Genomic DNA, 12,850 nt, shown 5'->3' with positions numbered 1-12,850 from the left:
GCCTGGGCAGGGAGGTGCTGCCTCTTCCCCTCCTTCCTTCGAAAAACAAGGGTTTGGGGGGGGTATTAATTTTATTTGCGGATTAAAAGTGCCCTCGTGACCTCGGTAGGGCGGGGTTTGGTCGTGAAACTCGGGTTCCGTGTGCCCCGCACAGCTGCCGTCGGGGAAAGCTCGTGGACGGACCTGGGGTTATCGGTAGATCTTCCGGCAGTGCCGTGAGGCAGCGCTGGCAGCTGTGGGCTGTGTTCCTTAAGGATCACACCCTTCAGGAAACGGCGGCCGCTTTGTGCCTGGCAGGCTCGGCGAAGTGCTCGGTGTGCCCTGATGAAGAGGTTAAAAAAATACGTGTCGTAAAGAGTCATCTGGATCGATGGCTTTGTGGTTCTGGGGTGTTCGGGGTCCGTAACACGTGTCTCTCTGTTGCGCGTGCAGAAGCTGCTCAGGGCTCCGTGTGAAGCTGAAGCTGGGCTTTCTGCACCCTCTGTCAGCCGCTGGCAGTCCCACAAGTCCTTCAGTGCAGCTGTTACACTTCAGGGCTGAACGCAGGTTGATTTGGGTCCTGATGTAGCAGAATCTCCAACGTTTGTCTTTTGCACAAAACCAAGAGCGTAGCCTGGCATTTGGCCAGTTTCTGGAAACCCCAGTTCTCTGTCTGCATTCTTTTAAACTGTAACATAATAAGCTCTATTATAGCTTCTTAAAATAATTCTTGTTTTGCATAGTTTCCCCGCAGTAGTATCTTCGATAGCAACTGGAGGAGATACCAGCTGTTGACTTCTTTATTTCATATGTTCTCGTTCTCTCTGGAGGACATCACAGCTAATCTCGAAGGGGTGCAGTTGAAATATTTATATGCAGTCTCCTGAGAAGTGATGTGTTACCAGTGTTTGGTCTGGTTGACCATTTAAATGGTCAGCTTCATAATTCAGAAGGTACTTTGAGAGCATCCGGTATAATTTGCCTAAAGGTAATGTGCTTCCTTGTTTAGTTAGAGGGGAGTATAAGACTAATCTGGAAAACAAGTACAGTTTCAAGGGAAAAAATGTGCCCATGCTCAAAAGTATCTTGTATTTAAAATAGCCTACAATTTGAAATTCTTGTTGAAACTTTCTTCTTCTTCTGTTGCCCTTCCCCAGAAGCCAAGAATCAGTAATGGTTCTAGTGTGCACTGTTTAAAAAAAATGATATTTTTTCAGCAGTCAGTACAAATCTGTGTTTGGCAGAGATGTGGAAGACATTTTGGTCTTTTGTTTGATGGCCTTGTTGGTCATCTGCTGCTGCTTTCCCCTCAGAATGTGTAGTAGATCTAACAGGGTTTCAGTTAGAGTCATATATATCTTTGTGGATTGAACTAGGGCCAATTGCTGAATGTATACAAAGTCAGTTTAGTCGTGTGTGAATCACTGTCCTATAGCTCCAGCCTGGTCTATGTCCCCTCTTCACTAGGAGGGGTGAGCACGAAGTCACTCAGTGTTCCTACTGCTAAGCAGTAGCATTCAGATCAAATCTTCCCCTAGGCTCTTTGTTTTTTATGCTGCATTTCAAACTTCAGGTCCTCAGAATGTCTTGGAAAGTGTTCTTACTCCTTTTTTTACGTTAAACTGGTGAAGTGAGAATGATTGTGTCGTTTAACCCCAGCTGGCAACAAAGCACCACCACAGACAGCTGTGCAGTCACCTCCCCACCCTGGTGGGCTGGAGAAGAGAAGCAAAAGTAAAACTTGCAGGCTGAGATAACAGTTTAATAATGAAAGCAAAGTAAAATATATTAATAATGGTAAATAATAACAATAATAATAAAAAGAAAAATAAACAGGTAATGCACAATTTCTGACTAATGTCAGAACCCTGTCAGCCCCTTCTAGGTTACTCCCCCAGTTTATACACTGGGCAGGACATTCTAAGGTGTGGAATATCCCTTTGGCTGGTTTGGGTCACCCGTCCAGGCCATGCTCCCAGCTCTTTCGTATACCTCTTCACTGGTAGAGCATGCAGCACAAGAAAGTCCTTGACTTAGGATGAACCCAACATAGCGACAACTAAAACATCAGTGTGTTATCAATGTTATTCTCAGACTGAATCAAAAAACCAGCACTGTGTCAGCTACTGAGAAGAAATCAACTCTAGGAGAAATTATTTCTGAAAGAAGTTAACTCCATCTGAAACCAGGACAGACTGTTTAATGTGTACCAAATTCATCTGGTTGAAGCAGATGTTCTCATGAAGAACATAAAAAACCCCACAAAAATCACACTGAATTAGTGAAGTGTCATCTGCTTTAGTACATCAAAGCAGATTAGTGCCTAAATCTTTGGAGGAAAATGTTGGCTTTTGTACTAATCTTGTTAAGTTTCCCATACAACTAACATGTTTTGCAGCTTCTTGTAAGAAGTGTTTGTGTAAGATCAAAGGATGATCTCTCAGGTTCTCGTGTTTGGTGCTAGTCAAAATTTCGAGCACAGAGAATGCTGAGGAAAGGTGAGGACCGACATTGTGCCCAAAGCAGTGTTACAGGTAAACTTGTAACACCCACTCTCTCTGATGGCAGCGTTGTGCAGCTGAGGTGGGCTGTGTGAAGAACCGCTGCCTCTCAAAGCTGCTAGTGCTGTTTGCTAAGACAACTGTGGTGAGGAGGCAGAGGCAGCAAATAAGTAAAATCCCTATTCCCCTTGCCCAGCCGGGGGGATGCTTTGGGCTTTGCATATCCCCTGTTGTTTCTTTCCATTCTACTTTGCTCTAGTGGGTTTTTTTGGGTTGTGGGTTTGTTTTTTTTTGTTTTTTTGTTTTTTTTGTTTTTTTTGTTTTTGTTTTTGTTTTGTTTTTTTAGTAGTAGTAATGGTAATTACATGGTATACTTTTTATAAGTGTTATATTTTTGTAAGAGCTTGTTACTGATCTGATTTCAGTTATTTCCTAGAGGAACAGTTGTCCTTTGTCATCACTGTTTCTTGGGTCTCTCATACATAATGGCTTTGTAACTTCGTGGAAGCACAAATGTTTTTTTCCCCAGTATATAGTGTACAGCTGCAAGTAAACACCACATTTAAAATGGAGTGTCCACTTATCCAATTCTTGTTATTCCAGAGTTTTCTTGGAAACCTTTTTGTTCCTGTTTGTGAGATTGATGTTGTACTTAATGACGCTGAAACACGAAAACCGGCAGAAATCAAAACAGAAGATGGTAAAGTAGAAAAGCATTTTCTCTTCTACGATGGAGAATCTGTTTCAGGAAAGGTAAATTTTTATTTAAAAGTGGCTATTAATTACTCATTCTGGCATGCAAATGCATATAGGTAAGTAAATGACAAACTGTTGTAAGAGCTGCATTTTCAGCTTGTGTTGTTATTCAGAGAGAAAACTGCTTTGCTATGTATGGTCTTTTTAACCATTAAGTCATTCAGGCAGCTGATAAAACTCAACATTTTTGAATAGTAGCTGTTTATTTATTTCCAGTCATCTCATATTTGTGAATAAGGTTTTTGTGCAATGATGTGCAATCCTACCATTACTTCTGATGAGAAAACTGTTCCGAACTGCATCCTCCTGCTTCCCCTTCCCTTTGAGCTCCAAAATCCACAATCCAACACACGTAACAGTAGTTTTTGGCTGGTGCAGTCAAAAATTTGCAAACCCTGAAGATAAGCCTTGCGTTCCATGCCCTGAAGTGGTTTCTGGATTGCATCAGAGAAGCAACATACCAAGTTCAGCTGACTGCTGAGTCCACAATAGTTTCTCTTACTGGAAAAAAGACAGTGAAGTTCAGATAGCCAGAGGGATTTCTCTACATTCAGTATTGCACCTAGGAACTCCTTGCTATCGCTCTGTTTTACTGGAGCCATTCTCTGAATGTTTCTATTATGATTCACTTTTCCATCAAAAGACTTGAGTTATGAGATTGACTTCTAAATGCCTGCTTTGATCTTGACTGATCTATTCCACTGGGCATCTTCCTGCTCTAGTGATACCTTTCTGTACAAAGGTCCTGCTTCTCCAGAAGGATCCTTCCAGGGATGTGAAGGGCCACAAGATGGGCCTCAAGTTCAGGAAGCTGAGGGAGAAGCTTATGATCACAGGCTGGAGCACTGCTCTCTTGTATCGGCTACGTCTGAGAGGTGCCTCGTGAGTTCTGGCTAACACAAACGCAGTGGCATGAGGAGGTCTGGTAGACCAGTAATTTTTGGACAGCTTCCCTCTACCCTGTCCTTCTTTTCACCACAAAGATGGATTGTTTGAGTGGTTTACTTCCTACTCGGATATTGACAGTGTACTGGATTTTAAAGTACGAGAATTTCTCTGGTCATCACTGCTTTATGAGCAAACATTCTATATGCTTAATATTTACATATTTCAATACAAAGTAACTTTGTGGAATCCTTTCTTGTCTGTTTTTGAGAATCAGAGTCACAAATGAAACTCTTCATAGCAGGTTTCATTATCTGTTATTTTTCATTGACTTTGCCAATACCAATATTTAGCTATCTGCTAGGGAAGGGACTGAAGCTCACTTGACTTGAAAGGAATCAATCTCATGGCAGTTCATTTTTGAACTTCCAAATGTGACTGTCAGAAGATGCTTTGAAGCATCACGACTGGCTCTGCTTGAGCTCTGGCTTGGATACTTAATTTTGGGACTTGAAAGTTTCAATTTTAGTTATAAAATTCAGTGTTGTGGATGATTAGATTTTTCTTGAATGTTTTAGTGGTGCCTTGGAAATGCTTAATTTCATAATCAGCTGTTTGATTTGGCTGCCTTCAAGCTCAGGTAGGGCTGTTGAGAAGAGATGTTGGTTTTCATAGGCATGTACTAATATGTTTTCCTTTTGAGATTGTGTTAGAATGAAAATGGTGAAAACATTTAACTTGTGTTTGTTTGTTTTTATTTTATCTTGGTAGGTGAATGTCTCCCTTAAGCATGGGAAGAGACTAGAGCACCAAGGAATTAGAATTGAATTTGTAGGACAAATTGGTGAGTTTAAGTTATAAAGGGGCTTTTAGGTGCTTGTGGTTTATGGAACTTGGCACTTGTGACTGTCAGCAGTTCAGCTCAAACAATGCAACCTGTTCTGATCAGTAGATGATAAGTGCCAGGGGAAAGTTTTATCTTCCTTACTTAAAGCAAGTGATGTACTAATTTGTGCTATTCAGAAAGTCATTCGGAAAAAGATATGTACATGTGAGGGAGAACCAGGTTGGTGAGTATTCAGTCTAAGACTAGCTAAAAGTTTGGTTAATAACCATTAGAGATGTAGGAAAAATAAACTTGTGGCCTTCTCTGAAAGAGAAGAGGCATAGAAAAGAGATTAAGAGGTAGCCTATAGCAAAATACATTCTATGGCAGTTGGTTTTATAAAACCTATTAGAAATGTCAATTTCTTATAACTACCCTAGTCGTCTTAGAGTTGAACTATGAAGAATCTTTATTATATCTAACTTCTTACCAGTCCAGGTAATCTTTCTGCGCCCTTAGGCTTATGCTAGAATTCCTTCCTTCTCAGAGAGCTGTTTGCATTATTGTCCCTCTTGAAAGTAATTACTCAAGTTTCAGCCTCATACAATTGACTTTATATGGAATTTCACAAATTCCCTATTTCTGATCAGTCAGTAGGCTCCAGTAGTCTGTGTCTGAACTGTTGTCTAGCAGATATGGCTGAGACCCGGCACTTGCTGCTTTATGCTTTGAAGTTTTGATCAGTAAGGCTGTAAAATTAAACTTTCAGAATAAAGCAGCACTGTGGTGGGAGTGAGGCATATAGGCAACAGGGAAAAAAAGAGCTCATGTATGTCAGTTTCATTTAGTCTGTTGTCTTCTAATAGCTGTACAGTTTGTTTTTCATTTACTCTTGAATTACAAATTTTATTATTCAGATGAATTTAATTTGATGTAGTGTTTCTTGAAATTCATGCATTTCTGGGACTTTCTGTTACGCTACATTTAGAAGTCCACAGAGTTATGCAGAAATGGTTTAAACTACTGCTCTTTGTACTTGTCAGTATTTTCTTGCATCCTTCCAAGTTTTAGTGTAGAAATGCTGAAAGTATTCCAGTAGTGTGATCTCCCTGCACTATTTGGAGACTAACTCCTTATCAAAGCTGTATTTTAAACCAACTCTTCAGAGTACAGCTTTTTTGACTGACTGGCACAAAAAGTATTTGATATGCAGCAGTAAATAAACTATGTATTAGATAAATGGTAGTCACAGCAAACTAAGTACATTTTTAGATAATTTGTGGTCATATCAGAAAATAGGAGTTACTAGTTAAGTGTCAGTTTCTACCAAATTGGCAGTGATGAACTGTGAAGTTGGTGTGTTTAGTTCATTTATTCTTTTCTGAAAAACTTCAGTCTGTGTAAAACCAACTACCAATGCTGATGTTCAGTTTTGAATGGTGGCAAAGCTTATTTTTAGATACTGAAGTGTTCGGGTTTTGATGTTTAAGGTAATTTTAGGTGAGAATTGCAGGACACAGATCTAGGCATGAATAACTGACGCTTCTCTGGGGACAGGAGATGCCGTTGCTGTGAAACTGCTTTTGTTTCCAAATGACTGACTTAAACCAGGGTTATAATAACCCATTTGATTGTAGACTAGTAGTAATAATAAATTATTTGATAGATATTATTAATTTGCAGGAGACCATTTAGGATCACTGGCCTGTCCTAAATAAGCCCATCTTGACATTGCTTAGGTTTTGTCCCTGCAGCAATAAATGCTGGAAGCCAAAACCAGGCAATGCTAATTACCGAGCATGCAAAGCAAGAAGTACTTATTAAAGCTAGCTAAACTGTCATTAAAAAACAATGCCCTGCTAGTGAAGCTTTAAACGTGTTCTCTTCATTCCAGTTAGTTCTTTAGGGATGCTAACTGTAGGCTGCTAGAACTGAAGGTAATTAAAAAGCCTGAGTAAAACATTTGGTCAAATACGTGTATTTTAAGTTAATTGCTTCTGTTGTACTCTCCCACCTGCTCCTGCCAAATTAGAGACAATTTTGTTAAATTTTGCTAAAAACAAGCACTGAAACATGTTTTCCTTTGACTTCCTAACTTTAGAACTCTTCAATGACAAAAGTAATACCCATGAATTTGTAAACTTAGTGAAAGAACTGGCCTTACCTGGAGAACTGACCCAAAGCAGAAACTATGATTTTGAATTCATGCAGGTTGAAAAGCCATATGAATCCTACATTGGTGCCAACGTCAGACTGAGGTTCGTAACTGCTAAATCTTTTATTTTTCCTCTCCTCCCCTGCAGAAAATTCATAATTTAACAATTATGCTGCCCCCTCTTCCTCCTTTTGGTTATTATATAGAACATGTAATAGCCAGTAGCTAGTGTGCCTTGATTGGAGTTGTTGAGGCTGTAACACGTCTTTTCTACTTAATTTGGAATCGCTCAATGCTGTTTGTATAAATAAAATTCTTCGGTTCAATGAAGTGAAGACAGTCTATGTCTCTCCTTTAAAAAAAACCAACATATCCACAACTGAAGAAAACACTCCCACATGTGAGTGTTTTGTCTTGTGCTTTGGTGTCTTACTCTTTTCTACTGAGTCTTACGAGATTGTATACTGGTCTTTCAAAGAATATCTGTACTTCAGAACACAAGGGCTCTTAGTAAATTTGAATAATTCTGGCTAACTCAGTGTCTTTCTTCCTAGGTATTTTCTAAAAGTGACTATCGTGAGACGACTGTCAGACTTGGTGAAAGAATATGATCTGATTGTTCACCAGCTCGCTACATACCCAGATGTAAACAACTCCATCAAAATGGAAGTAGGCATTGAAGACTGTCTCCATATAGAGTTTGAATACAATAAGTCAAAGTAAGTGTCAGAGCAAAATGCATTCAAGTAAATAACTTGGTATAAAAGGGTACGGTATGTAATACGTTATGACCAACTGCGGGCTTAAAATGTAAAGTACTAATTACACAATGGTGTTTTCGAGAAATAGTTGGCTGTTCTGTCTTCAGTACTAACAGGAAGGTCACTAGCAAATATTTAAGGCTTAGTTTTTGCTTTTATGCCTTTTCAGTATGACTAACAGCACTTCTTTTACTGGTACTGATGGAATGATGAAATACTGTAGTTGCTCCGGTCTGGCTGAGGTGCTTAGTTCAGTGGGGAAGTAAGCTCTAAGTAGTTACCAGGCAGATAAGATAACTGCTTGTGTGACTTGTATTCAAGAAGGTGTAAAACTTGTGTTTATTCTTTAACGAAACCCCCCATTTTGTTCTTTTAAAGGTATCACTTAAAGGATGTGATTGTTGGAAAAATTTATTTCCTCTTAGTGAGAATAAAAATTCAGCACATGGAGTTGCAGCTGATCAAAAAGGAGATTACTGGAATTGGTAAGAGAAACAAAGTCCAAAGGAAAGGGCAACTTGTGTGCCAGTTGAGCCTTATGCAGACCTGGAGAGTGAAGTCAGTAGTTTCAGCTCTCACTAAACTAGTGCTCCACCAGCTTCTTTCTCACTGGTGTTTGACTACCATTGGCATTTTTTGCCTTGGCAATAGTACTTTGTAGTCAACGTTGTCAGTCTGTTTAATTGTTCTGGCGTTGTGACTATTGTGACTCTTCACAAATGTGAACCCTTGTAAATGGAACTTGGGCATAAATATACAGTAGCTTAATCAACCTTAATAAGTAATGAACAAGGGAAGAGGTGTAAAATGCATCCTGAAGACCCCCTTGCCTCTACACGGATTAACTGGTTAAAGAGGCTTGGTAAACATAAGCATGAATCAGTAATGCTCTAGAAATGTGTCATTTTCTGTCATCCTAAAAAAATTGATGCGATGGAAATATCAAGCAGTTTCAAAGCAGAAACAGCTTGTTACTGCAGATGAGGCTTGTACACGCCCGAGCAAGGAAGGCTGTAAGAGGCTGTGGCTCTTGACTTCATTCCCCAGTGGCTGGGGTTCTTTGGAGCTTCTTGTATGAAGAATGAGAAAGCTTCTAGTAGAGTAAGGGCAGAAAGCACTACTTTATTTCACTACTTTATTATCAGCCGGCTCTTGAGCTGGCTGATAACCCTTCAGGTTTCTAGTCTGAGCATGGCCTAGCAGTATCAGTTGCTAGCACTGCTCACCAAACAGAGCAATTTCAAGATTCCAGACCCTCTTGCTTGTCCCTTATTTAAAGCTTGCATATCCAGGGTTCCTTTGAAGCTCTGGCTACTGTCTCTTCAGTGTCAGCATGGCGGGGGGAAGAGTAAGAAAGAGATGTCCTGCCTGGGAGAGGGTTTTGCTTGCTTTAGCCATGTCTGACTTACATGCAAGATGAAGGCCAAAATGCAGTGCTGTGTTAATTTAAGTGCTGCAGAATGGGAATTGTTGTGATAAAGCTTTGTAAATGTTTAAAACCGAAGCGTGTGTTCTCACAGTGAAAACTTGTTTCACCAGGACCTAGTACCACAACAGAGACTGAAACCATTGCAAAGTACGAAATAATGGATGGTGCACCAGTTAAAGGTAAATAACTGTGATTGTTTTAAAGGGTGAGCATTTAGTGTTAAAATGCTATTTAAAAGATCTGGGGCAGAAGAGATGACTTAGACAATTTTTTTTTACCAGAGAAACCATACTTCTCCTTAGGTTGCTGAAATGATGGTGCATTTTCTATTCAGAGAAGACATTTTTATGGACTTAGGGCATTTCACTTGGGATCCTAGTAACTTTTACCCTTATTTACCGTCGGAAATTCTATGACTGATTCTTTCATCAAACTGACTCCATGGTGTAGACCAGCTCTAGAAAGTTAAAAATACAGATCCTTCTGGCTTTCCTGGCTACCATGATTGCACTGAGAAAGGGTTCTCACTGTTCATTTCATACTTGCCTCTGTGCTCAGTGTTATGGTTCTGATTTTTTGGGTGGATGTTTTTTTGTCTCATGTATGTTTGTTTTTGTTTTTTTTTTTAACCAAGGAACAGGCACAGAGAGTGCTTGGGAAACTGCTTTCATTTTACATGTCTTCTGAAACTGTATTAATTATTCCAGTTTTAAGGAACTAATTTAAGCTTTCTTTTCTTTTTAAGGTGAATCAATTCCTATAAGACTGTTCTTAGCAGGCTACGACCCAACTCCGACAATGAGGGATGTAAACAAAAAATTCTCAGTGAGGTACTTCCTAAATCTGGTGCTTGTGGATGAAGAAGACAGACGATACTTCAAGCAGCAGGTATGGTCTATAGCAGTTCTGTTGCAGAATTATCTGGGCTTCTGTATGTGCTGCTTTGAACCTTCAGCAAGTTAGAAGCCACCTGTGCTTCAAGCGTGGCATAAGCATTTCTGTTGGCAAGTGTGTTGACAGGTCTGTGGATAATGTTAGCTTGCACAAAAGGAGCCAAGGGGGATGTTGGATGCTATTCCAACAAGGACAGGATGCTCAGTACCATAGAACTTGCATTGGGAATACCCAGACAAAACACTGGGTGGGTAAAATGAGCTACTGATGCATTTGTTTGCTTTCTTACACTCCTGCAGAGAAATCTCCCCTCCTGCATTAGCCCGGGTTCAAAATGGCAAAGTCTTAATAAAGACTAAGACATTTGACTGAAAATGTTAGAAAAGATGAGGTGATGCTGAGGAAAGGTATAGCCAAAAGGGTCACTGGAAGAAGCCATGTGGATTAGATCAGAATCTTCCTACTACAAAAGTAGACAAGACAGTATAATTAAACATGGAAAACAAGAGGTAGCTGGAGCATACAGTGGCTATGGTAGGCTTTGGATTTGGAGAAAAGGAGGAAGAAAAATTTCTTGAGCTCTTCAATACTATTAAAATTGAGGGTAGGATAGTTGAGGAAGAGGTGACTGCTCAAGATTGCAAGTATTCAAGCAGTAACTGAATATGTAAACTTAATGGTGCTGTCTTTGTTACTTTCATATGAACTGCACTGGTAGGCAGGGGGGATACATTTTTTTGTGGGCTCTTGTGTTTGTTTATCTTTTTTATTTTCCCAAAAGTCTTTGTTTATCAGGAACTTAAGATACTTGATGCTGTTGCCTTAATGGTAAATATTGTTTTCAAGAGTGTTTTCTTCCTCAAACAGGAAATAATTTTATGGAGAAAAGCTCCTGAGAAGCTGAGGAAACAACGGACAAACTTCCACCAGCGATTTGAATCTCCAGAGTCACAAGCATCTGCTGAGCAACCCGAAATGTGAACTGGTCTAAGGTGAAAAACTTTGCAATGCTTCAGCAGGTTAAAGATGGCAGCAGCCTGTGGGAAAAGAAGGCCAGAATTCCCATTACAACTGTCTTCCTTCATCTTGCAGTGCTGCGTTTACCATACTACTAAAGCGTTCTTCAGTTAAACATTCAAGTATGTACATACATTTAAAATAAAGTGCTTTCTCAAACACTGGAACTTTCTTAAGCTACTATTTTATACTGCACATTTACTTTTATTTGATAATGTTACATGCACTTGAGTATGCAAAAGCTTAAATCTAGTTATTTCCATGCATGGTAGGCTGGTATATTTGATTTTTGCTGCTCACCTCTACAATGTAGACTAAAGCATTTCCCTTCTCTCATGTTGTTTATTGCATGTTTGTTTCCAATGTCGCGTATTTGCTTTGTTTTGTTTTGAAACTGCGTTAAGACACAATTGACTAAATCACACTAAAAATCAAGGTTTATGGTGCATCTGTCCTAAATCTCCTAATTACTACATTAGACAGGGTTTAACTGAAGCTGCATGTACGTGCACTATGACTGGTACCTGTGGAGCCTTCAGACACCTCACCAGCTGTTCTGGGAGGCTTTGCATCTGGCAGTAACAAAGAATATTGGGAAGCATCTTTGCCCTCTCTCCCCCAGTTCTCTGTCAAACTTCTCTAAGCCTTTCACATGAGTCGCTTCTAATTTTTGGGAGCTTGTTACCCAGTAATTAGTGACTGTAGAGATGTTGTCATGAGTCCACCTTCAGGTGGTGAGTGGGTAAAGTATTCGAACGTAGTTATCTTATTGATGAAGTAAATGCTGGTAACATTGATTATTTTGCAAATACGTGAAAACTGTGTTTCCTCCTGGCTTCATGATTCCACTGTCTTCACAGTTAGTCTCTGTAACTGTCCTGACAGGAGAGGTAAAATGTCCTCAAAGGACATCCTTCTGGGCCTGTTAGAGGGCAAACAAGATTTTTGTGGTCTTCTGCAAAGGTATTTGAAGCCAGGCAAGCCTTAAAACTTAGAAGCTTGTCTGGCATAGCAGACTGTTTGTCTTTATCATCATCTCATAGGCATTTAGTGTTTGAAGAAGTAGCTTAAAGGAGTTAGTGTTCATCTGTTCACCACAGAGCATGGAGTCTGTTATCAGACCTGTCGCTTGGGCACAAATTGAAGCCTGCTGTGAGGAAGGCAACTTGCACTTGTAGTTAACTTGGCCTTTAAACCAAGGCTTCTCAACTCTGGTGCAAGTGTCATTGGTAACCTTACTTTATGAGTAAGTAAATAATCAAATTACATTTCTGTAAGAACTGTTTTATTACTGTGGCACTTTGATAAAGCAAAGACTCTGTGTACTTTATGCTAGGATACTCCTAATGCGGATATCTTCGGCTGAGAGCAAATCCAACTCCCTCATGTAAGTGCCTGTTCAGAAACTTAAAAGAATAAAGTTAAAAAAAAAAAAAAGCCAAATATTTTCATGGTCACTTGCATGTCGTAAACCTGGGAACGATGATTTTGAAAAACTTGATTGTACTTAACCAGCCTGATATTGTGCAACCATGTATAACGAGCGGGGGGGAAACATCCTGAGCTGCTATTTGAATTATTAAACCAGCTGTATTCTCACTAAACCCGGGTTGTCTGTCTTTCATGGGCGCTGCCGTCCCTGAGGGC

At 39.8% G+C, this 12,850-nt stretch overlaps 1 protein-coding gene across 1 annotated transcript; it reads left to right on the top strand.

Annotated features, from left to right (window-relative positions):
• Positions 1-2,854: 2,854 nt before the first annotated feature.
• VPS26A (VPS26, retromer complex component A) lies at positions 2,855-12,807 on the top strand. The gene is made up of 8 exons (XM_008642868.2): positions 2,855-3,233; positions 4,893-4,965; positions 7,049-7,205; positions 7,657-7,821; positions 8,242-8,348; positions 9,403-9,471; positions 10,038-10,180; positions 11,054-12,807. Exons 1-8 carry the CDS (start codon positions 2,994-2,996, stop codon positions 11,165-11,167), a joined length of 1,068 nt encoding a protein of 355 aa, XP_008641090.2. The 5' UTR covers positions 2,855-2,993; the 3' UTR covers positions 11,168-12,807.
• Positions 12,808-12,850: the final 43 nt, after the last annotated feature.

Source organism: Corvus brachyrhynchos, unplaced genomic scaffold (assembly GCF_000691975.1).
Source record: "Corvus brachyrhynchos isolate BGI_N302 unplaced genomic scaffold, ASM69197v1 scaffold279, whole genome shotgun sequence".
Lineage (NCBI taxonomy): Eukaryota > Metazoa > Chordata > Aves > Passeriformes > Corvidae > Corvus > Corvus brachyrhynchos.
This window is presented reverse-complemented; position numbering and strand designations above follow the sequence as displayed.